Source organism: Mobula hypostoma, chromosome 7 (assembly GCF_963921235.1).
Source record: "Mobula hypostoma chromosome 7, sMobHyp1.1, whole genome shotgun sequence".
Taxonomy (NCBI): domain Eukaryota; kingdom Metazoa; phylum Chordata; class Chondrichthyes; order Myliobatiformes; family Myliobatidae; genus Mobula; species Mobula hypostoma.
In genome coordinates, this window is record NC_086103.1 from 179,178,284 (window position 1) to 179,203,754 (window position 25,471).

Consider the following 25,471-nt stretch of genomic DNA (forward strand, 5'->3'; position numbering starts at 1 on the left):
GGAAATGGGTGTAAAAGGATAATCCTTTAGAAGCTGGAGGATGCCCTGTACTGTGGAAGTTGTTAGTTGAATTCAGGTCTATTATGACTGTTTCCGTGGCAACGATCGATCTGTTCTGCCTGAGTTGGTTCACTGGCCACCAGCCTGTTTCACAAGATGACGCCATGCCCACTTTGTGTCTTGCAGGTTCTGGCTATCTGCCTACTGAGCGAAGGCCAACGATTATACCTCTTCTGGGGCCACAAGGTATGGAGCCTCTCCTGAACACTACCACTCTCGAGCTGAGGCTTTATAAGGCTTTGATGATACTGCACTTGGAGTATTACGAATTGTGGGTGCTTTCTCTAAAGAAATAGATTTTCTTCAATGATAGGTTTCTTAAGGGTGCCTGCGGGGTAGTGGGGACAAGCTCCCAGTACCTATTAAACGCTCCCGATGGTGTGCAACTCAAATAGCCTCTGACAACCAAGTCCAGCTCCTGGCCTTCACTTGATAAAGTGCCTCAGCCTGAAACATCGACTGTTTACTCTTTTCCATAGATGCTGCCTGGCCTGATGAGTTCCTCCATCATTTTGTCTGTGTTTCTCTGGCCTTCATGTTCTGCTTAGTTTTGAAGCCCAGTGGAACCATTTCTACCGAAAGGGTAACTGGCGCCCTAAAACCAGTCGCTTCAGGCAGATGGGGCACATCGGCCATAGTTGGCAGCTCATCTCGGAGAAGGAAAACTCTGATCACAAATGTCTGCTGTGTCGCGGCTATATCCACTCACAGGGAAGGCTTTGGGAGTAGACCTCGAGGAAGTATCTGAAGCTGGGATCCCTAAGGTGGCGCTAAAGTAATCAGTAGTAAGTCCAGACCTAGAGCCATCAAACACTCCTTCCACTAACCCAGAATCATTCTTGTGAATCTCCTCTGGAAAAACCCTCTCCAATGCCAGCACATCCTTTCTTAGATATGCCACCCAAAACTATTCACAATACTCCAAGTATGGTCTGACCAATGCTTATAAAGCCTGCGCACTACATTCTTGTTTATATATTCTAGTCCTCGAAATGTATGCTAACATTGCATTGCCTCCTTACTTCCAATTCCACTTGCAAGTTAACCTTTAAGGAATCCTGAATTAGAAATCCCAAGTCCCTTTGGAGCTCCGATTTCTGAGGAGGCCAAGTCGTTGGGTATACTTAGAGTGGAGGTTGATAGGTTCTTGATCAGTAAGGGTGTCAAAGGTTATGGGGAAACAGGCAAGAGAATCGGGTTGAGGTGGAAAATAAATTAGCCATGATTAAATAGCAGAGCAGACTCAATAGGCCAAAAGGTCTAATTCTGCTTCTATCATATCGTATCCACGTATCAGAGGCCACAGTTTAAGAATAAGGGGTAGGCCGTTTAGAATGGAGGTGAGGAAAAAGTTTTTCACCCAGAGAGTGGTGGATATATGGAATGCTCTGCCCCAGAAGGCTGTGGAGGCCAAGTCTCTGGATGCCTTCAAAAAAGAGATGGATGGAGCTGTTAAAGATAGTGGAATCAAAGGTTATGGGGATAAGGCAGGAACTGGATACTGATTGTGGATGATCAGCCATGATCACAGTGAATGGCGGTGCTGGCTCGAAGGGCTGAATGGCCTACTCCTGCACCTATTGTCTATTTATCTAAACTTGTAAATGTTTCAATCAATCCCATATCCACTACTTCTACTGTTAGCCACATTCCAAACTTGCACTAGCCTCTTGAGTGAAGAATTTCCTCCTCAGATTCTTCCTAAATATTTCACCTTTTACCCATGCCTCTGACCTCTAGTTCTGGTCTCACCCAACCTCAGTGGAAAAAGCCTGCTTACATTACCTTATCTATACACCTCATAATGTTGTATACCTCTATTAAATTTCTCCTTATTCTTCTATGTTCCAGGGAATAACATCCTAACCTATTCAACCATTTCCTATAACTCAGGCCCCAGCAATATCCTTGTAAGTTTTCTCTGTACTCTGTCACCCTGAACCTCTAACCTCCTGAACTTTAACCTGTTCCCTGTTTGCCCACAGATTGGGATTGTGTTGGTGTTGGGTGTCTGTGCAGTTGCCATCGGTTTCCTCTACAGTCAGTGGCAGGAAGAATGGAATACCTTTGCACTCTCGTTTCAGGTATGTGTGCAATATGCACAGGGTTCCCCTTGACAGCTTCCTTACATTACATCTCCACAGATTCCCTGCACAAAAGTTCAAAATTCAGAGTAAATGTATTATGAAAGTACATTATGACACCAGGTACAACTGAGATTTGTTTCCTTGCGGGCATACTCTATAAACCCATAATAGGGTAATGACCATAATGAATCAATGATAGACCATACAACTTGGACATTGTACCCATGTACAAAAGAAAATAATCTGTGCATATGCAGAAAGAAAGAATAATAAATAAATAAATAAGCAGTAAATATGGAAAACGAGATGAAGAGTCCTTGAAAGTGAGTCTGTGGGTTATGGGAACATTTCCATGATTTGGCAAGTGAAGTTGAATGATGTTATCTCCTTTTGTCATAGTCATAGACATATTTTATTGATCCCGGGGGAAATACATTTTCGTTACAGTTGCTCCATAAATAATAAATAGTAATAAAACCATAAATAGTTAAATAGTAATATGTAAATTATGCCAGGAAATAAGTCCAGGACCAGCCTATTGGCTCAGGGTGTCTGACCCTCCAAGGGAGGAGTTGTAAAGTTTGATGGCCACAGGCAGGAATGACTTCCTATGACGCTCTGTGTTGCATCTTGGTGGAATGAGTCTCTGGCTGAATGTACTCCTGTGCCCACCCAGTACATTATGTAGTGGATGGGAGACATTGTCCAAGATGGCATGCAACTTAGACAGCATCCTCTTTTCAGACACCACCGTCAGAGAGTCCAGTTCCATCCCCACAACATCACTGGCCTTACGAATGAGTTTGTTGATTCTGTTGGTGTCTGCTACCCTCAGCAAGAGGTTGATGGTTGAGGGGTAATAACTGTTCCTGAACCTGGTGTTGTGAGTACTGTACCTTCTTCCTGGTAGCAGCAGTGAGAAGAGAGCATGGCCTGGGTGGTGGGGGTCCCTAATGATGGATGCTGCCTTCTTGCGGCAATGTTCCATGTATCTGTGCTCAGTGGTGCGCGGGGGCGGGGGGGACTTTACCTGTGATGGATTTGGCCCATATCTACTACTAGTAGGACTTTCTGTTCAAGGGCATTGATGTTTCCGTACCAGGCTGTGATGCAGCCAGTCAATATACTGAAGTTTTTAGAGGCCAAGCTAAATCTTCACAATCTCCTAAGGAAGTAGAGGCACTACCATGCTGTCTTCGTAAATGCACTTGTGTGTTGGGCCTGGGACAGGTCCTTTGAAATAATAACACCACTGTTCGATCGTGACGCTTTTGCGGTCGAAAGATTCTTCGGAAGTTAAGAATGAGAGACGTAAAATTTGTTACTTATGATCATTTCATTAAGTGTTAAAGGAACCAAGAGTAGCAAGGAGAGAAGCACGGGGGGAAAGAATGAAGTGGGAGGAGAAGAGACAAAGGGGAAAGAGCCTAAGGGGAAAAAAGAGAACAATAAAAATTTGCTTTTTTACCAGACCAGATTCCTCTGAAATTCCAACAGTTAACAGTTAACCAAATAAATAACCAGATCTTCTATGCATGCCTGCAAAAAAATGAATCTCAGGGTAGTATATGGTAACATTTACCTACTTTGCTAATAAATTTACTTTGAACTTTGAACTTTAAAGATATAAGTAGTGTGCATGTGCCAAGAAGTTTCCATGAAAGTATAGAGGCAACTGTATCTACTGCAAAAGTCACTGAACCATCACACGTAAATTGGTTATTATATAAAAATATAGAAAAACCTAAACCAATATAGTGGTTGTCCATCGTGTCCGACGATGACAGGAAATCTGTGCGGAAGAGTTTTTAAACTGGAAAAGCCATTACACTGGGGCAGTTCCACTCCCTTGACCTCGGAAGTCCGGGTCCAGTGGTACGGACAAGCATCACAAACTGGGGTCCGCCTTGGTTGCAGTGGATGACCATGACATCTTCTGTCTTTCATTGACCTTTCGCTCTCCATGGAGTGTTGTAGTACTGCCTTCCTGGCCGTTGGATCTCACTGTAAATCTCATCCTCCCATTCTGCCGGAACTGACTTCTCACACTGGGACGGGCACGTCTCAGACACTCTGGGGTGCAAGGCCGCTGGCGACCCTCACCTGGTTTAGCCGCCGTTTGAAGCGGTGTACCAAGGTGTGGCCGCTGTTGCATATAAACAGCTGCTTGGAGCCACAGTTTGAGAGCCGGGCGTCCAGTGGGGGCCAAAGGTGAGTGAGCTGCCCTAAACTGGACATGACAAGACTTTCATCGGAGGTGCTACCCGTCTCTGGACTTCCCATACACCCCATATTAAAAAAAACAATATTAAACCAAGTTAAACTACAAGAAAAATATCAATTCTTCAGCCCAAACACGAGGAAATCTCCAGATGCTGGAATTTCAAGCAACACACATAAAAATTGCTGGTGAACACAGCAGGCAACTTTTTTATTTCTTTGTATCATAAACTGTGGAGGGTCAATACAAGTCGCATGTGCTTTTCACAGACACACCACTGTCGATTCTTTTTTTTCAGAACTTCCTCTTTACTCTGTATAGATAACGTGTGGAGTTTGCACTTAATATCACGAGAAGCACTTCTTTTATTCGATGAAGATATGACTGGGGCCAGACAAGCAGAGGTTATAAAAATTAATCCAGAATAACAGAGAGGAAAAACTTGCTTCCTTTAAAGACTGTGCCAACAGCTGATTCTGCTAATAGCACCACCAAAACAGTGAGCCCTGCTGAAGGTCTCGGCCCAAAACTTTGACTGTACTCTTTTCTGCAGTTGCTGCCTGGCCTGCTGAGTTCCTCCAGCATCTCTGAATGTTGAAAGGGTTGGACAGAGTAGATGTGGAAAGGCTGTTTCCCTTGGTGGGTGAGTCCAGGACAAGAGGCCACAGTCTTAGAACTAGAGGGTACCCATTTAAAACAGAGATGAGGAGAAATTTTTTTAGCCAAAGGGCCGTGGATTTATGGAATTCGTTGCCACGTACAGCTGTGGAGGCCCGATCTTTGAGGGTGTTTAAGGAGGAGGTTGATAGGTATCTAGTTAATCAGGGTATCAAGGGATATGGGGAAAAAGCCAGTGCTACTGTGTGGCAACTGGAATCTCCAGAGCAGAAGGCCCCGAATCCTCGGCTTTGCTTGTTTCGGCAGCTGGGGCTAGGTTGAAGGCGCTCAGCAGAGGATGGCGCTCGGGAGGCTGTATCGGAGGGGCTGGTCGGAGGCTCGAAGTTTATCGATGGACGGACTCGGTGTCGGCTGTGGTCGGCTGCTTCCAAGGCATCAGCATTGTCGGTGCCTTGGAGGTTTATGGCAGGGAGTTTCTCCCTTTTGCCGCCTGCTATCAGGGACTCGGGAGTCGATCGGGACTTGAAACTTTTTTTACCGTGCCCATGGTCTGTTCTTTATGAAATTATGGTATTGCTTTGCACTGCTGTAACTATATGTTATAATTATGTGGTTCTGTCAGTGCTAGTCTTTGGTTTGTCCTGTTTTCTGTGATATCACTCTGGAGGAACATTGTATCATTTCCTAATGTATGTATGCATTTCTAAATGACGATAAAAGAGGACTGAGTGTTCTCATAATCTTAAAAAAAAATTGAAACTAGATGGGAGCAACACACCTCAAAGTTGCTGGTGAAGGCAGCAGGCCAGGCTGATGGGAGAATAGTTTAGCTCATGGTGGAGTGGCAGAGCAGACTCGATGGGCCGAATGGCCTACTTCTGCTCCATTGTCTTGTGATCTTGTGTGTGTTGCTTGGATTTCCAGCATCTGCAGATTTTTTTTTTGCAGTTTGAAGATTTTAACTTTATTTAAATCACTACAAATCCTACGGTAGGCACACAGTTCAACAGAAGTGAAGTCAGTGCCTAGTAATTCAAGGCAAGGTAATTGGAACACACATTATTAAAGCAGCAAGTCTTTGCAGTAGTTCAGCCCAGAACCTTAAATAATACAGGGCAATGGCAGCTTCTGTTGAAGCTCTGAGAGGGACTAAGTAAGCACTCTGCGAGGAGTCAGGGCTCAGTCACCCTTCAGACCCCCAACCGCTGCGGTTGGAACCACTTTCTGTTTGAGTGGTACCTCATCAGGTTCCTCTTCACCATCGTTGTCAGCATCTGCAGATTTTCTGTTTGTGACGCTTGTTGGTAATACTGAAACCGGGCTTCTGAGGTCAGGGGAGTGGAACTGCCCCAGCGCAAAGGCTTTTCCACTTTAAAAACTCTCCCGCACGTTTCCTGTCATCGTCAGATTTGGCAGACAACCACCACCAGCATACGAAACAGGCCCTTCTGGTCCAATGAGCTGCGTTGCCCAGCAACTCACCTATTAACCCCAGCCTAATCGCAGGACAATTTACAATAGCCAAGTAACCTACTAACCAGTACGTCTTTGGACTGTGGGAGGAAACCAGAGCACCCGGAGGAAACCCACGCAGTCACGAGGAGGATGTTAAAAGCACCTTACAGGTGATGTTGGAACTGAGTTCTGCACTCTGACACCCCAAGCTGTAATGGCATCGTGCTAGCTGCTACACTATCTGTTTGCCTTGTTTATAGCCCCCTTTAACCGTGTTGCTTTCATACCTTATAGGTCACAGCTCCATATCTGCACGTTGGGAGTCTGGCAGCGATGACAATCCTTTCCTGGCCTGTGGCACAGCATTTCAGCAAGATGGTTGGGAAAGGTGAGACCGGCCTAAAGTGAAATGCTGCAGGTGCTGGAAGTATGAAGTAGGATGACGTGGGGTGAATAGCACAAAATTGAAGAGCTCTGAGATAATGTTATAAAACCCTAGTTACACCACGCTTGGACTATCGAGTTCAGTTCTAGCCACTTAATTATAAATAGGACATGGGAGCTTTAGAGAGGGCGCAGAAGAGGTTTACCAGGATGTTCCCTAGATTAGAGCGCGTGTCAGTGAGGATGTCTATAGGTTGAACAGGCTAGGGCCTTTCCCTTTGGAGTGAAGGAGGATGAGAGGCGACTTGATAGAGGTGTACAAGGTGATAAGAGGCATAAGTCAATTGGATAGCCAGGGAATTTTTCCCAGGGCTAATATGAGGTGTCATGATTTTAAGGAGATTGGAGGAAAGTACAGGGGGGATGTTAGAATTGGGTTTTCCACTCAGGGAGTGGTGGGTCTGTGGAACACCCTGGTGGGTGTGGTGGGACATTTAAGAGACTCTTAGATGAGCACATGGATGATAGAAAAATGGTGGGCTAGGTATAGATCAAAATCAGGTTTAATTTCACTGGCAAGGGGTAGATCATGGGCCGAAGGGCCTGTACTTTGCTGGAATGTTCTATATTTTCTGTTCTTTATCCTAGCAGCTGTACAAGATGTTGGTGAGACCACATTTGGAAAATTGTATTCCGTTTTGGTCACCTTGCTGTAGGAAAGATGCCATTAAGCTCAGAAGAGTGCAGAGATTTATGTGAATGTAGTCGCGAATGAGGCATTGGTCAAGTGGACAGCCAGAGACTTTTTCCCAGGCGGAAAAGGCTAATATGAGGGGGCATAATTTCAAGGTGATTGCATGAAAGTATCTGGGGTTGGAGAACTGTCAGAGTTAAGTTTTTTTTTAAACATAGAGTAGTGGGTGTGTGGAATGTTCTGCCGGGGTGGTGGTAGAGGCGTTTACAATAGAGGCATTTAAGAGACTCTTAGATAGGCACATGGATGAAAGAAAAATGGGGGCTATATATGAGGAAAGGGTTAGGATGATCTCAGAATAAGTTAAAAGATCAACACAACATCATGGGCTGAAGAGCCTGTACTGAGCTACATTCTATGTTCAAAGGACTGAGTTATGGAGAGAGGCTGGGCAGGTTGGGACGAGGCCAATTTATACTCCTGCATCAAATCGACGCCGTAAGTACGGTGTAGCTGCATACCCTACGCCATAGCTTGACGCACACCTCCCCAAAAATGTAACTGTGTCGCGGCGACGCAGTCCACTTGGTAGTATCGTATTTCCTCCTACGCTGCAATAGCTTCCCATTGGGCGACTGAAGGGCAGGGAAGGAACTCTGGCTGTAATGCTTTCCATAAAGCTTTACAGACCTCCAAAATTATGGAGGACCCTGTGCTTGACGCCAGTTTGTAGCTCGCTGCTAAAGGCTGTTGACTTCCACCTGAAGCTAAAACTCAAATGGTGATCGCCAGTCTCTGAGTATACTGTGCGTACACTGATGCGAAATAAATGGTTGGAGACGATGAACCAAATCGTCCAATCTACCTGACGTCATCCGAAAATATTTGAAATGCATTTCCTCGTCCATGTCTCTCAGTGGCCGGACAAGCACAGAAAATTCACCCTCCTTCAGTTTCAGTCGCCATTGTTTGAAGTTTGAGTTTCTTCGTGTTGAGTTTCAACAGGAAGAAACTCAACACAGTGGCATAGAAACCCCACCGCTAACTAGCGTTTTGGCGGTGAATTGCAGAGCGACGCAGACACACCAACACACAAGTGTAAATGGTCACAATGGTGTAGGCCACTATGCAGAAGTATAAATCAGTCTTTAGTTTATGGGAGTATACAAGAATGAGGCAAGATCATACAGAGAAGTATAAAATCCTGCGAGGCTTAGATAAGGTGAATGAACACAGTCTGTTTCCCCAGGGTTGGGGGATCAAGAACTAGAGGGCATAGGTTTAAGGCGAAAGGGGAGAGATTTAACGGGAACATGAGGGGCAACATCTTCACTCAGAAGGTGGTCGGTCAATGGAATGAATTGTCAGTGAAGCTCATTGAGGGAGACACATTAACAACAATTAAAAGGTAATTGGACAGGTACATTGATGGGAAAAGCTTAGAGCAGGGGTTCCCAACCCTTTTTATGTCATGGGCCAATACCATTAAGCAAGGTGTCTGTGTACTACAGGGTGGGAGCCCCTGGCTTAAGGCTGATTTATACTAATGTGTTAACTGGACGCCGTGACCTACGTGCATTGGAGCATTTATACTTGTGCGTTGGTGTGTCTGCGTCGCTCTGCAATTCGCGCACGTCGTGCATGCGCACTCACCTGCCCGCACAAGGCTTCATGGTCATGGTAGTCTTCCTCGGGGTAAACAAGACGCGAGCGTCTTTTTTCGTAAAAGCGAAATGCGTCCTCCATAACTTCAGAGGTCTGTAAAGCTTTATTGAAAGCATTGCAGCCAGAGTTCCTTCCCTGCCCTTCAGTCGCCCAATGGAAAGCTATTGCAGTGTGGGAGGAAGTGCGATGCTACCAAGCGGACCAATCACAGCTGTTGCGCTCTGCATTGCCGTGACACGCGGTTACATTTTGGGAGAGGTGCGTGTTGCAGCAACGTAGGCTCTTGCGTAGGGTTCCGCATCGGCTTTGCGTAGGGTTTGCGGCAACGCAGTACTTCCTGCGACGCGTTGACGCAGAAGTATAAATCAGGCTTTAGAGGGATATGGTGCAAAAGCAGGTGAGAGGGACTAGCTTGGATGGGAATTTTTGCTGGCATGACCCATTTGAGCTGAAGAGCCTACTTCTGTGCTGAATGACGGCATGACTCAGTGACATTCCATGTCAACGTTTATGTCCCTCTTGTGTTTGCCCCACCTTTCCTCATCTGTCCCTGCAATCCTCTGTTCCCTTATTTGCCACCTTTTAGGTATATCCATACAAGTGAGTTCCACATCCTCACCACTCCCTAGGTTAAAGATTTTCTTCTGAATTCCCGACTGGATGTCTTGTTGATTATTTTCAACCGACAGCCTCTGATTATGTTCTTCTGCACAAGATAAGGATCTAAAGATTACCTTCATTTGTCACATGTTCATCGAAACATCAAAAACTACAGTGAAATACGTTGTTTGCGTCATTGCAACCAGTCAGAATGCTCTCCACGGTACATCTCTGCTCTGATCTCACTACACCCAGAGTACGGCAGGTCCCTGTCTCAGTCCAAGTATATGCTGGGGGAAGCCCTTAAGTATCAACATGCTTCTAGTGCCAATATAGAATGCCCACAACTCAGGAGCCCTAACCATACATTTTTGGAAAGTGGGAGGAAACCAGAGCGCTCAGAGGAAATCTTCATGTTTTCGGGGAGAACTTATAAACTCCTTATAGACAGTGGTGGGTATTGAAATCCTGACTGGTGATTGTGCTGCTGTAAAGCATTACGCTAACTGCTACGCCAGTGTGATATATTCCCTCAGCTTCTACTCCGTGAGAATCCTTCTGTAATTTTACTGACCTCAATTCTCTGTCGGGAAACGCTGGAAATACTCGGCAGGTCAGGCAGCATCTGCTAAGGGAGAAGCAGAGTTCATGATTCAGACTGTTGTGTGGAAACAGGTTATTCAGTCCAACTCATCCATGCCAACCACAAAGACACCAATAGAGGGGAGAGGGGGATGGTATATAACAGAAAAGAGGAGTACAGATAAAGAGACTTGTTGTACTCCGACTCCTGGCTGCCAATCTTATCAATGGTCCATCCCTGACCTGCGCACCTTCCCATGTTGACCTTGTGCAGTGAAATCAAAGCAGAGATGTGCAGTGGGGAGCATTCTGACTGTCTGCATCAGTGCCTGTAATGGAGGCTCCAATGCACAGGATTACAAGAGGATTGTAAACTCAGCCAGTTCCATCAAGGCCACAACTTCCCCACCATCGAGGACGTCTTCAAGCAGCGGTGCCTCAGCTGGGTGGAACCACTCACTAAGGATCATTGCCATTTGGGACATGGCCTCTTCTTGTCACTACCATTGAGAAGGAAGAACAGAAGCCGCACAACCCCACTCAGTGATTCAGAAACCGCCTCCTCCCCTCTGCCATCAGCTTTCTGAACAGTCCAGGAACTATGAGCTCTGCCAGGCTCTTCCACTTTTGCACTGATTATGCATTTTTGTAGCCTATAGTAATTTTTATTTCTTGCACTGTTGCACTGCCATAAAACAACAAATTTCATGACGAATGCCATTGGTAATATGTGTAAGACAAAGGAGCAGAATTTGGCCATTCAGCCCATCGAGTTCCTTCTCAACTCATTCAACTGCCTTCTCCCTGTAACCTTTTATGCCCTGACTTATCAAAATTCTATCAACCTTGACACCACTAGACTGTGGAACACTACTAGTCACCGGCAGCCCAAAGAGGCTCCTTTATTCCCACTCTTTGCCACCTGCCAATCAGCCAATGCTCTATTCATGCCGTATCTGTCTTGTAGTTAAATGGCCTCCTAACTTGCTAAGCAGCCTCCTGTTTGGCATCTTCTCAAAGGCGTTCTGAAAGCCTAAGTGCACGTCAACTGATTCTCCTTTGTCTATCCTGCTTGTTATTTCTCAATGAGTTCCAACAGATTTGTCAAGCAAGATTTCCCCTCGAGGAAACCATGCTGACTTTGGCCTATTAACCATGTAGCTTCAATACCCCAATACCCCACAACAATCAACTCCCAACTTCTTCCCAATCACTGAGGTCAGGCTAACTGGCTTATACTTTCCTTTCTGCTGCCTCCCTCCTTGCTTGAAGAGTGGAGTGACACTTGCAATTTTCCAGTCCTCCAGAACCACCCAGAATTGAAAGGTCATTACTAAAGCCTCAACAAGGCAGTTAAAATGGTTTGGCATGGACTATATGGGTCAAAGGGCCTTGTTTGTGTACTGTATGTTTCTATGACAATCTCTTCAGCTACCTCCTTCAGAACCCTGGGGTATAGTCCATTTGGTCCAGGTGTCTTACCTACCTTCAGACCTTTTAGCTACCGAAGCATCTTCTTGATTGTAATAGCAACTGCACTCACTTCTGCCCCCTGACGCTCTCAAACTTCCAGCAAACCATTTGTGTCTTCCACAGTGAAGACTGACAACAAAATATTGATTCAGTTCGTCCACCATTTCCTTGCCCCCCATTGTAACCTCAGCAGTCTTATATCCACTCTTGTCTCACTTTTGCTCTTTATATAGCTAGAAACATAGAAATCTAGAAAGGCTACAGCATAACACAGTCCCTTCGGCCCACAATGCCGTGCTGAACATGTACTTACTTTAGAAATTACCTTGGATTAGGAGCACTCACAATGTGCTGGAGGAACTCAGCAGGTCAGTCAGCATCAGTTGAAAGATTAGTGGACATTTCGGGCCGAAACCCTTCATCAGGACTGAAGGAAGAACTTTGGGGAGGGTTTGAAGAATGCTGGTAGTTGAAAAAAACAGTAATTTGAAAGACAAAGAGGTGTGGGAGGGGAAGCAGGGAGGTGATTGGCAGGAGAACAATGCGCAGTAGTAGAAGGAGGCGGAACTATGAGGGAGGTGATGTGAAATAGGGATAGAGGAAGGGAGGGGGAGGGAATTACCGGAAGTTGGAGAATTCTGTGTTACCTTGGATTAGCCATAGCCCTCTATTTTTCTAAGCTCCATGTACCTATCCAGGAGTCTCAGAATCAGACTATTATTATCATTGGCATGTGACGTGAAATTTGTTAACTTAACAGCAGCAGTTCAATGCAATACATAATCTAGCAGAGAGAAAAAAATAAATACAATAAAAATAATAAGTAAACAAGTACAAACGTAAAACAATTACGTATATTGAGTAGATGAAAAAAATGCAAAAACAGAAATACTGTATATTAAAAAACAAAAGTGAGGTAGTGTCCAAAGATTCAATGTCCATTTAGGAATCGGGTGGCAGAGGGGAAGAAGCTGTTCCTGAATCGCTGAGTGTGTGCCTTCAGGCTTCTGTATCTCCTACCTGATGGTAACAGTGAGAAAAGGGCATGTCCTGGGTGCTGGAGGTCCTTAATAATGGATGCTGCCTTTCTGAGACACTGCTCCCTGAAGATGTCCTGGGTACTTTGTAGGCGAGTACCCAAGATGGAGCTGACTAGATTTACAACGTTCTGCAGCTTCTTTTGGTCCTGTGCAGTAGTCCCTCCATACCAGACAGTGATGCAGCCTGTCAGAATGCTCTCCACAGTACAAATATAGAAGTTTTTGAGTGTAGTTGTTGACATGCCAAATCTCTTCAAACTCCTAATAAAGTATAGCCGCTGTCTTGCAATTACATTGCTATGTTGGGACCAGGTTAGATCCTCAGAGATCTTGACACCGAGGAACTTGAAGCTGCTCACTCTCTCCACTTCTGATCCCTCTGTGAGGATTGGTATGTGTTCCTTCGTCTTACCCTTCCTGAAGTCCACGATCAGCTCTTGCATCTTAGAGAAATGAGGTTGAGTGCCAGGTTGTTGCTGTGGCACCACTCCACTAGTTGGCATATCTCACTCCTGTACACCCTCTCATCACCACCTGAGATTCTACCAACAATGGTTGTATTGTCAGCAAATTTATAGATGGTAGTTAAGCTATGCCTAGTCACGCAGTCATGTGTATATAGAGAGTAGAGCAGAGGGCTAAGCACACACCCCTGAGGTGCACCAGTGTTGATCGTCAGTGAGGAGGATATGTTATCACCAATCGGCACAGATTGTGGTCTTCCGTTTAGGAAGTCAAAGATCCTGTTGCAGAGGGAGGCACAGAGGCCCAGGTTCTGCAACTTCTCAATCAGGATTGTGGGAATGATGGTGTTAAATGCTGAGCTGTAGTTGATGAACAGCATCCTGACATAGGTGTTCGTGTTGTCCAGGTGATCTAAAGCAGTGTGGAGAGCCAATGAGATTGCGTCTGCTATTGTGGCGATAGGCAAATTGCAATGAGTCCAGGTCCTTGCTGAGGCAGGAATTCAGTCTAGTCATAACCAACCTCTCAAAGCATTTCATCACTGTAGGCGTGAGTGCTACTGGGTGATTGTCATTAAGGCAGCTCACATTATTCTTCTTAGGCACTGGTATTTTTGTGTGCTCATCCTCCTTCCCTTTCTTCCATGGTCCAATCTCCTCTACTATCCGATTCCACCTCCTTCAGCCCTTTTCCTTTTCCGCCCATCACCTCCCAGCTTCTTACTTCATCCCCCCTCCCTTACCCACCATCCTTCCTCCTCATCTGGCCTCACTTATCAATGTACTCCTTCCCCTTGTCCCATCATCTTATTCTGTCTTCTTGCACTTTCTTTTCCAGTCCTGGTGAAGGGTCTCGGCCTGAAACTTTGACTGTTTATTCCTCTCCAGAGATGCTGCCTGACCTGCTGAGCCCTTCCAGCATTGTGTGTGTGTGTGTGTGTGTGTGTGTGTGTGTGTATCTGTATTGCTCTATATTGTCTCTGAATCTGTTGACGTTTTCTAGTTTCTAGCTCACTGGATACATCAAGTAGAATTTTAAGGTTAATGCATTTATACATTGCAAAGATGCCTCTGTGGAGCACCCGCTCTGGGAGTAATTATCAGATATTCTGACCTTGCTTCATGTGTAGTTACTTCTTATTCCCAGGCAGCCTTGTGGCTAATCCACATTTTATTCTAATTGTTTTAAATTATTAAGATTATGTAAGCCTAGTGTTTTAGAGTGATGTGACACAGAAACAAGCCCTTCAGCACATTTAGTCTGCACCAAACTGTTCCTCTGCCTAATCTCATCGACACACCCATGGACCTTAGTCCTCTGTACCCCTCCCATCCATATATCTATCCAAACCTCTCTTCAAGTTTCCAATTGAACTGCATTCAGCACTTCAGATGGCAGCTTGTTCATCACACTCTGAAGATATTCCCCTTAAATATTTAATATTTCACCCTTAACGTATGACCTCTAGGAAAAAAATGGTCATCTTTCACCCAACGTCAGCTTGCTTGCATTTACGCTATCTATATCCCTTAAAATTTTGTATGCCTCTATCAAATCTTCCCTCATTCAAAAGTTCAAAGTAAATTTATTATCATAGTACATATATGTCACCACATAGTCATAGTCATACTTTATTGATCCCGGGGGAAATTGGTTTTCGTTAACATTGCACCATAAATAATTAAATAGTAATAAGACCATAAATAGTTAAATAGTAATATGTAAATTATGCCAGGAAATAAGTCCAGGACCAGCCTATTGGCTCAGGGTGTCTGACCCTCCAAGGGAGGAGTTGTAAAGTTTGATGGCCACAGGCAGGAATGACTTCCTATGACGCTCTGTGTTGCATCTCGGTGGAATGAGTCTATGGCTGAATGTACTCCTGTGCGCACCCAGTACATTATGTAGTGGATGGGAGACATTGTCCAAGATGGCATGCAACTTAGACAGCATCCTCTTTTCAGACACCACCGTCAGAGAGTCCAGTTCCATCCCCACAACATCACTGGCCTTAGAATGAGTTTGTTGATTCTGTTGGTGTCTGCTACCCTCAGCCTGCTGCCCCAGCACACAACAGCAAACATGATCACACTGGCCACCACAGACTCGTAGAACAACCTCAGCATCGTCCGGCAGATGTTAAAGGACCTCAGTCTTCTCAGGAAATAGAGACAGCTCTGACCCTTCTTGTAGACAGCCTCAGTGTTCTTTGACCAGTCCTGGGATATAGACTGCTGAGATGCATTTTCTTGTGGATGTTCAAAGAAAGGCAATAGAATCAATGAAATATTATAAATAATAAGATTGAACAAACAACCAATATTCAAAGCACAACAAATTTTGCAATTAAATAACTCGCCTATGTTTCTGAGAATGAAGCCCTAACCTGTTCAACTTTTCCCTATAACTCAGGTCCTCAAGTCCTGGCAACGTCCTTGTAAATTGTACTCTTTCAATCTTATTGATGTTGTTCCTGTAAGTAGGTGACCAGAGCTGGACACGAAAGGCCTACCTGTGTTATTGTGTGTACCTGTGCATGTGGAGAAGATGAAATCAAACAAAACGTTCTACAGTGCAAGCGAAGGCTTCAAAAACACTAGAGATTCTGCAGATGCTGGAAATCCGGTCACACTGATTTACAGCGTGGAATCGCTGGAGAAACTCTGCAGCTATGGTAACATCTATGGAAATGAAGAGTCTCAGCCAGAAACGTCAAATGCTCATTTCTCTCCGTTGGTGCTCTCTGAGCTGCTGAGTTCCTCCAGCAATTTGTGTGATGGCTTCAAAAGCATGCTTACTTATTTATTAGTAGAGAAAAAGAAAGCGTTTGAAGCATTTTGTTTGGTTTCATCTTCTAGGCCTGCTGTGTGTGCAGTTCTGGTCACCTACCTGAAGGAAAGGTATCAATAAGATTGAAAGGGTGCTGAAAAAACTTACAAAGATGTGAATGGGATTTGAGGACTTGAGTTGAATAGGTCAGAACTTTATTCCTTGGAGCAAAAGAGGTTTATTTATTTATTTATTTTTGTATTTTCAGAATTTGTTGTCTTTTGCACACTGGTTGTTTGTTCAATCTTGTTATTTTTTCTTATTTATTTGAAGAGATAGGTGGCGGGGTGGAGATATGTCTCTACCAAAGGAGGTGTAAGGTGCTCCTTCCCTCTGCTGCAGGTCACCCTTGGGCAAGGTGTAGCGCCTGCTTAGTCTCTCCCCCCCCCCCCCCACCCAGGGTCACATGAAGCCATGGAAACAGGTGATGGATGGTCGTATGAACAGCTGGTGCATATCACAAGTCTTGGTTATGCACCCACTGTCACCAGGCAGACGATCTCTGAAGAGCATTGATAATGGCTGGGGGGGGGGTTGTCACCTGTCTTGTAAAGACACTGCCAAGAAGAAGGCAATGGCAAACAACTTTGGTAGAAAAATTTGCTAAGAACAATCATGGTCATGGAAAGACCATAGACCATAAGGCATAGGAGCAGAATTAGACCATCCGGCCCGTCAAATCTGTTCCGCCATTCAATCATGGCTGATCCTTTTTTTTTCCCTCCTCTTCAACCCCAGTTTCTGGCCTTCTCCCCGTAACCTTTGATGCCATGTCCAATCAAGAACCTATCAATCTCTGCCTTAAACCTCAATGACCTGGCCTCCACAGCTGCATGTGACAACAAATTCCACAAATTCACCACCTTTTGGCTAAAGAAATTTCTCCGTATCTCTGGTTTGAGGGCACCCTTCTATCCTGAGGCTGTGCCCTCTTGTCTTTGACTCTCCTACCATGGGAAACTTACTTTCCACATCTACTCTTTCGACATTCGAAAGGTGTCAATAAGATCTCCCCTCATCCTTCTGAATTCCAGCAAGTATAGACCCAGAGCCAATGAAATGACCCTTTCATTCCTGGAATCATCCTTGTGAGCCTCCCGGGACGCTCTCCAATACCAGCACATCTTCTCTAAGGTGAGGGGCCCAAAACTCAAGGTGAGGCCACACCAATTCCTTATAAAGCCTCAGCATCACATCCTTGCTCTTGTATTCTAAACCTCTTGAAATGAATGTTAACATGGCTATTGCCTTCCTCACCACCAACTCAACCTGCAAGTTAACCTTCAGGGTGTTCTGCACAAGGACTCCCAAGTCACTCTACATCTCAGATTCCTGGATTTTCTTCTTGTTTAGAATATTGTCCGCATGTTTATTTCTACTACCAAAGTGCATGACCATGCATTTTCCAACATTGTATTTCATTTGCCACTTTCTTGCCCATTCTCCTAACCTGTCCAAGTACTTTTGCGTCCTACCTGTTTCCTCAACACTACCTGCCCCTCCACCAATCTTCGTATCATCTGCAAACTTGGCAGCAAAGCCATCTGTTCCATCATCTAAATCATTCATATGCAGCATAAAAAGAAGCGGTCCCAACACCGACCCCTGTGGAACACCACTAGTCACTGGCAGCCAATCAGGAAAGGATCCTTTTATTCCCACTGGCTGCCTCCTACCAATAAGCCAATACTCTAACCATGTTAGTAACTTTCCTGTAATACCATGGGCTCTTAATTTGTTAAGCAGCCTCATGTGTGGCACTTTGTCAAAGACCTTCTGAAAGTCCAAATATACAACATCCACTACATCCTCTTTATCTATCTTACTTGTAATCTTCTCAAAGAATTTCAACAGGTTCGTCAGACAGGATTTTCCCTAAATAAAACCATGCTGACTTTGTACTATCTTGTCCTGTGTCACCAAGCACTCCATCACCTCATCCTTAACAAATGACTCTTAACATCTTCCCAGCCACTGGGGTCAGGCTAACTGGTCTATAATTTCCTTTCTGCTGCCTTCCTCTTTGACCATGATCGCCCACGGCACATAATGAACAAATGATTAGAAGACACAAACACAAGGAAATCTGCAGATGCTGGAAATTCAAGCAACACATATCAAAGTTGCTGGTGAACACAGCAGGCCAGGCAGCATCTCTAGGAAGAGGTACAGTCGACGTTTCGGGCTGAGACCCTTTGTCAGGACATGATTAGAAGAGATGATTCACTGTGCAGTTTATGTTTAAGCATGTCAGTTGAGGGAGCAGGTTAATGCTGTGGTTGGAAGTTGTGTGTTGAGTGAGGTATCACTCCATTCTGTTAACATCGAAACATAGAAAATAGGTGCAGGAGTAGGCCATTCGGCCCTTCGAGCCTGCACCGCCATTCAGTATGATCATGGCTGATCACCCAACTCAGAACCCTGTACCTGCCTTCTCTCCATACCCCCTGATCCCTTTAGCCACAAGGGCCATATCTAACTCCCTCTTAAATATAGCCAATGAACTGACCTCAACTGTTTCCTGTTGGGGGATTCAGAGTACTGATGTAAATCTCAAGCCTTGCAACACTCTCAACCACAACACTGGACTCAAGAATAGTTCAAAGTAAATTTTTTTATCAAAGTTTGTCACCATGTACTATCCTGAGATTCATTTTTTTGCAGGCATTCAGAGTAGAACAAAAATATAATAGAATCGATGAAAAACTAGACACAAAGAAGACAATCTATGTAAACACAAAGCAAACAAACAAACAAATAAATAAATGATACTGAAAGCATGAGTTACAGAGTCCGAGAAAGTGAATCCATAGGTTGTGGAGTCAGTTCAGAGTTGTGTTGCATGAAGTTATCCACACTGGTTCAGGAGCCTGATGGTTGAGGGGTAATAATGATTGCTGAACGTGGTAGTGTTGAACCTCAGCCTCCTGTACCTCCTCCCTGATGGCATCAGCGAGACGAGAGCATGGCTTTGATGGCGGGTGCTGCTTTCTTGCGACAGCACTCTTTGTAGATGTGCTCTGTGGTGGGGAGGGAGCCTGTGACCGCATGGGTTCATTTTGGATGGTCCCAATTCCTCCCACACCCCAGCAAGATTTAAGAGACTATGAGATAGGCGCATGTATGACAGAAAAATGTGGGAGGGAAAGGTCAGATTGATTTGAGAGTATATTAAAAGGTTGGCACAACATCGGGGGCTGAAGGCCTGTGCGATCTGTACTGTTCGATGATCAGTAATGCAGTCGGCATTCTGTGTCTCCAGGATACTTGTCCAAGTTCCTGGAGTGTGTCTTGAACTCACGTCATTGATACACTCAGCGGCAGATTTGCAGACGTTATTAAAAGTCTCCGTGTCCCTTTGTGAGCGGCTCTTGTTAATGAACAAAGGCGGCACACAGGGAGATTTACCGGAGTGTATAGGACTGTGTGTAAATCAGTTTGGAGTATTTTCTAGTATCTGCAGACGAAACAGAATTAATTCATTGTTTGAAATGCAGGGGGATCTGATTTAGTGCCCGGATTTAATGTGAGGTAAATAATGGAACAAAAACTGTTTTGTCTACACTGGCATTTATAAGTCGATGTGCTTTGTGTTGGGAGTTCAGTTAACTCAGGTTAGGATGGAAAGCCTCACTGGGCAAAGGGAATTCAGTCCACAATACCAGTGGGAACTTTATTTATTGATTTATTGATACAGTCTGCACCAGGCCCTCCTGGCTCAACGAGCCACGTTTCCCATCAACCCACCTACTTAATCCTAGCCCAAACACAGGACAGTTTACAATGACCAACTAACCTATTATCTGGTACGTCTTTGGACTGTGGGAGGAAACTAAACACCCAGAGGAAAGCCAGAGGACACAAAAAGAACATACAAACTTTCTTACAGAGGATACTGGAACTGAGCTCTGAGTTCCGATGCCCCGAGCTGTGATAGTTGAGTTCCTCCAGCAATTCCATGCCGGTTATCCGAGTGACCGGATTTCCAGAATCTGTAGAACCTCTTGTGGTGGAGACAGCCCAGTCCATCTCGGGCAAAGCTCTCGCCACCATTGAGCACGTTCACAGGGAGCACAGCCGCAAGAAAATGGGATCTATTATAAGGATCCTGGCCATCCAGGTCATGCTCTCTTCCCGCTGCTGCCATCGGGAAGGAGGTACAGGAACCTTGGGTCCCACACCACCAGGTTCAGAAACAGATTTTATCTTCAACCATCAGGCTCCTGGAGCGGTGGGGGGATAACTTTACTCACCACAACTCTGAACTGATTCCACAAATTACAGACTCACTTTCAAGGACTCTACTACTCAGTATTATTTGTTTCTTATTTGTACAATATGTCTTTGTTTATGTGTAAATTCTATAGTATTTCTTTATTTTCCTGTAAATGTGTACAAGAAAATGAACTCAAGGTAGTGTATCCATCCTCCTCCCACTAACCCACTCCATCACACCTCCCAACTACCACTACTTTATCATTTCCTGTCAGAGTCAGCTTATGTACAGACACTCCTGTGCCTAGCATCACTTTATGGGCATGCAACCGATCTAGGTATATAAGCTATCTTCTGTATTTATATTTATTGTATTGAAATGAAAGAGAAGATTGGTAGCTCAGGTTGGCTTCTTGTTTGGAGGGCTGGCTCGCCAAGCCAGGAGGTGAGATCGCAAACGTTTCATCACCAGTTGAGGTGACATCATCGGTGCGCCATTGAGTGTTGTTTCTGCTGAGTGCTCACGTTTATATGGGTCCGACTCGTTGTTCTGATTGGTTGGCTGTAGTGCTGGCCACTAGTCTCCACTAGGTCCCAGCCAACCGGATTGCTGAGTGAGCTCCGCAGGCCCCTATCCCTGGTCTTCGGTCGTGGTGAGCGTTGGTTCCTCAGGTGACTGTGGCTCAACCCTCAGCCACAATCCGGCAGATGCATAGATTCATAGATTGCATCCAGTTCAATTTGCTTGTTAGTAGAGTCTCCCATTGAGAACTACACTTCTAAGAATTCAGCTGATTTCTTGTTTTGTGCTTCTGCCAGGGTTTTTGTAGTTTCCCAGGCAAACGTTTCCTTCTTGGTCTTCGTGAACTGAGATGTGTGTCAGAGGATTATGTCTTCTTACGCCTAGCTGATGTTCGTGTAGACTCGTGGATCGTTTTCTCCACATCTGCACGTCTGTCCTACATGGCGTTTGGGGCAGTCTCCACATTGGATTAGGTACATTATGCCAGTTCTCTCCACATGGACAGTGGGATCTTTGCGTCTCGAGACGAGCGTTCTAATAGATGAGCTGGGTTTGTGTGCTACCGTTATTCCAGATGCTGACATACACAGTACGTACTCGATAATAAGTTTATTTTGACTCTTCGTTTTGTGATTCAGTTGCCAGAGGAGTCACCTTGGGTCTGTACTTAGCTGTCCTCCTGTTCCTCTACCTGGTGCCCCTTGGTATGTACTCCCCCTGCATCAAGGAGAAAGGGACCTTGGGTCCGAAGCCAGCTTTAATTGGACACAGAGGAGCCCCAATGGTATGTACTGTAGATCTTCTGGATGTTCCTCAACCTCTTTACATCCTCTCAGGGTATCCTGTTGAATGGTCTTGGCCCAAAATGTCCAATGTTTATTCCCCTCCAGTGATGCTGCCTGACTTGCTGAGATCCTCCAGCATTTAGAATCATAGAGTCATAGAAAAGTACAACACAGATACAGACCCTTCACCCATCTAGTCCATGCTGCATCATTTAAACTGCCTATTCCTATCAACCTGCACCGGGACGATAGCCCTCCATATCCCTACCATCCATGTACCTATCCAGACTTCTCTTAACCATCGGAATTGAGCTTGCTGGACACATCTAGAGTCATAGAGCAATACAGCATGGTAACAGGCCTTTCGGCACAACTAGTCCATGCCGTCTAAGATGTCTAATTAGTCCATGCGGACTAAGCTAGTCAAATCTACATTGTTTGGTCCATATTCCCCTCAACCTTTCCCATCCAGGTAATTATCTAAATCCATCAATGCTGCTTCTGTACTTGCCTCAGGCAGCTTGTTTCATATACCACACCACCCTCTCTTTTAAATCTTCTTAAGATTTCCATCATCAGCATGATCTCTTGTGTTTAAAGCCTCTCAAAGTTTCCTCCTTTCTCTCACCGTAGAGGTGGTACCTCAGAGTCCTGGTCACAGTGGCACAGCTGTAGAGCCGCTGCCTCTCAGCTCCGGAGATCTGAGTTCAATTCCGACCTCCGATGCTGTCCCTGTGGAGTTTGCACGCTCACTATTTGATCATGTGCATTTCCTTCGGGTGTTCCAGTTTCCTCCCACGTCCCAAAGATGAGAGTGTTGGTAAGTTAATTGACCATTGTAAATTGCCCCTAATGTATAGGTACATTAGACCATAGACATCATCATCATCATCATCATCGTTATGTGCCGTGACATTTTGACATGGGCTATCATGGCTTCAGTGACCATGATTGATCTTGGAAAATTTTTCTACAGAAGTGGTTTGCAATTGACTTTTTCTGGGCAGTGTCTTTACAAGACGGGTGACCCCAGCCATTCACTTTAGAGACTGTCTGCCTGGCATCAGTGGTCACATAACCAGGACTTGTGACATTCACCAGCTGCTCATAGGACCATCCAGCAGCTGGTCCCACGGCTTCACATGACCCTGATCGAGGGGCTAAGCAGGTGCTACACCTTGCCCAAGGGTGACCTGCAGGCTTTAAGAAGGAGCACCTTACACCTCCTTTGGTAGAGACATATCTCCACCCTGCCACACTCATAAAACATAGGAGCAGAATTAAGCCACTTTGCATATCGAGCCTGTTCTGCCATTCCAAAGGGACTGATTTATTATCCTTCTCAACCCATTCTCCCACCTTCTCCCCATAATCTTTGAAACCCGTACTTATCAAGAACCTATCAATCTCTGCTATAAGTGAACCTAGTGACTTGGCCTCCACAACCCACATGTGGCAATGAACTCCACATTCACCACCTTCTGGCTAAAGAAATTCCTCCTCACCTCTGTTCTTTAGAAACATCCTTCTATTCTGAGGTAGTGTCCTCTGGTGTTAGGTTCTCCCAACATTCCTCTCCACATCAACTTTATCTAGCTCTTTGATAGTTTTCAATGAGATGCCCCCTCATTTTTCTCAACTCCAGTCGGTACAGACCCAAAGCCATCAGATGGATTGTTCTAGGGTAGGGGACCGTGTGCTTGTGTGGAGGGAGGGAGGTAAGAGACTAGGTTTGCTGCTGTTTGTTGTCCTTTTTTTGTTGTTTTTAGTGTTGTTCTGCTGAACGTTGTGAACATGCTGTGTTGGTGCCGGAGTGTGGGGTGACACTCGCGGGCTGCGTCAGCATATCCTTGGGTTGTGTTGGTTGTTAATACAAACGATGCTTTTCCCTGTGTTTCCATGTACAGGTGATAGATCTGAACCAGAATCTGATGAGAATATGGGAAGAATAGGTGAAAAAGTCAGTGACTAAATGGGCTGTTTGGCCTTAATAATTGAAGAAATATAAAATAATAAAAATAAGCCATGTTTTTGCCCCAACTGCAGAACTGATGAAATGCTCTGATTCCCTTTGTGACTGAGGTTTAACTGAGGACCGTAAGACCATAAGATACAGGAGCAGAACTAGGACACTCAGCTCATTGAGTCTGCTCCGCCATTCCATCATGGCTGATTCTTTCTCTCTCTCAACTCCATTCTCCTGCCTTCTTCCTGTAACCTTTGACACTTTGACTAATCTAGAACCTATTAACCTCCGCTTTTGATATTTTCAAAGACTTATCCTCCACAGCCATTTGTTTCACTAAATTCCACAGATTCACGGACCCTCTGGCTAAAGAAATTTCTCCTCATCTCTGTGTTAAATGGACGTTCTTCTATTATGAGGCTGTACCCTCTGGTCCTAGATTCCCCACTATAGGAAGCATCCTCTCCACTCTTATCAAGGCCTTTCAATATTCAATAGATTTCAATGAGATTCCCCCAACATTCTTCTAAACTCCAGAGAGTAAAGGCCCAGAGCCTTCGATCCCTGCTCATTTGATAACTGTTTCAATCCCGGAATCATTCTTGTGAACCTATTCTGAACCCTCTCCAATGTCAGCACATCCGTTCATAAATAAGGGCCCCAAAACCGCTCACAATACTCCAAGTGAGACCTCATCAGTACTTTATAAAGCCTTAACATTACATCCTTGCTTTTATATTCTAGTCCTCTCAAAATAAATGCTAACAATGCATTTGCCTTCCTCACCACTGCCTCAGCCTGCAAATTAACCTTTAGGGAATCCTGCACAAGGACTCCCAAATCCTTTGTACCTCGTGTTTTTGAATTTTCTCTCTATTTAGAAAATGAGCAATGCTTTCATTCCTTCTACCAAAGTGCATGACCATACACTTCCTGATGCTGTGTTCCATCTGCCACCTCTTTGCCCATTCTCCAAATCTGTCTAAGTTCTTCTGCACCTCTGTGCTTCCTCAACACTACGTATGCCTCCACCTGTCTTTGCATCGTCCACAAACTCGGCCACAATTTCATCATCCAAATCGTTGATATACAACATAAAAAGAAGAGCTCGCAGCACAGACCCCTGTGGGACACCACTAATCACCATTCCCAATTTTTGCCTCCTGCCAATCAGTCCCCGCTCTGTCCACGCTAGTATCTTTCCTACAATACCCTGGGCTCTTGTCTTGTTTAGCAGCCTCGTGTGCAGCACGTTATTAAAGGCTTTCTGAAAATCCAAGAACACAACATCCTCCTTTATCTATCCTACTTGTTATTTCTTCAAAGAATTCCAACAGATTTGTCAGCCAAGATTTTCCTTAAGGAAATAAACCATGCTAATTATAGTCTATTCTATCATGTGCCTCCAAGTATCCCAAAACTACATCCTTAACAATTGGCTCCAACATCTTCCCAACCACTGAGGGTAGGCTGACTGGCCAATAACTTCCTTTCTTTTGCCTCCCTTCCTTCTTGAAGAGTGGAGTGACATTTACAAATTTCCAGTCCTCCAGAATCATGCCAGACTCTTGAAAGGTCATTGCTAATGCCTCCACAATTTCTTCAGCTACCTCTTTCAGAACCCTAGGGTGTACACCATCTGGTCCAGATGACTCATCTACCCTCATACCTTTCAGTTTCCCAAGCACCATCTTCCTAGTAATATCAACTGGACTCACTTCTGCCCTTGACACCCTTGAACTTCCAGAATACTACTGGTGTCTACCACAGTGAGGGCTATGGGTAACCCTAGGTAATTTCTAAAGTAAG

The 25,471-nt window shown here is 44.9% G+C and overlaps 1 protein-coding gene across 1 annotated transcript in view; it reads left to right on the forward strand.

The window, feature by feature from the left end:
- The window catches only part of gdpd4a (glycerophosphodiester phosphodiesterase domain containing 4a), a 99,673-nt gene that overhangs the window by 35,444 nt on the left and 38,758 nt on the right, over nt 1-25,471 (forward strand). Inside the window, exons 5-8 of the mRNA XM_063054642.1 lie at nt 187-246; nt 2,046-2,144; nt 6,736-6,829; nt 21,550-21,695. Of these exons, the coding sequence (XP_062910712.1) occupies nt 187-246; nt 2,046-2,144; nt 6,736-6,829; nt 21,550-21,695 (399 nt within the window). The remainder of the gene's footprint in view (nt 1-186; nt 247-2,045; nt 2,145-6,735; nt 6,830-21,549; nt 21,696-25,471) is intronic.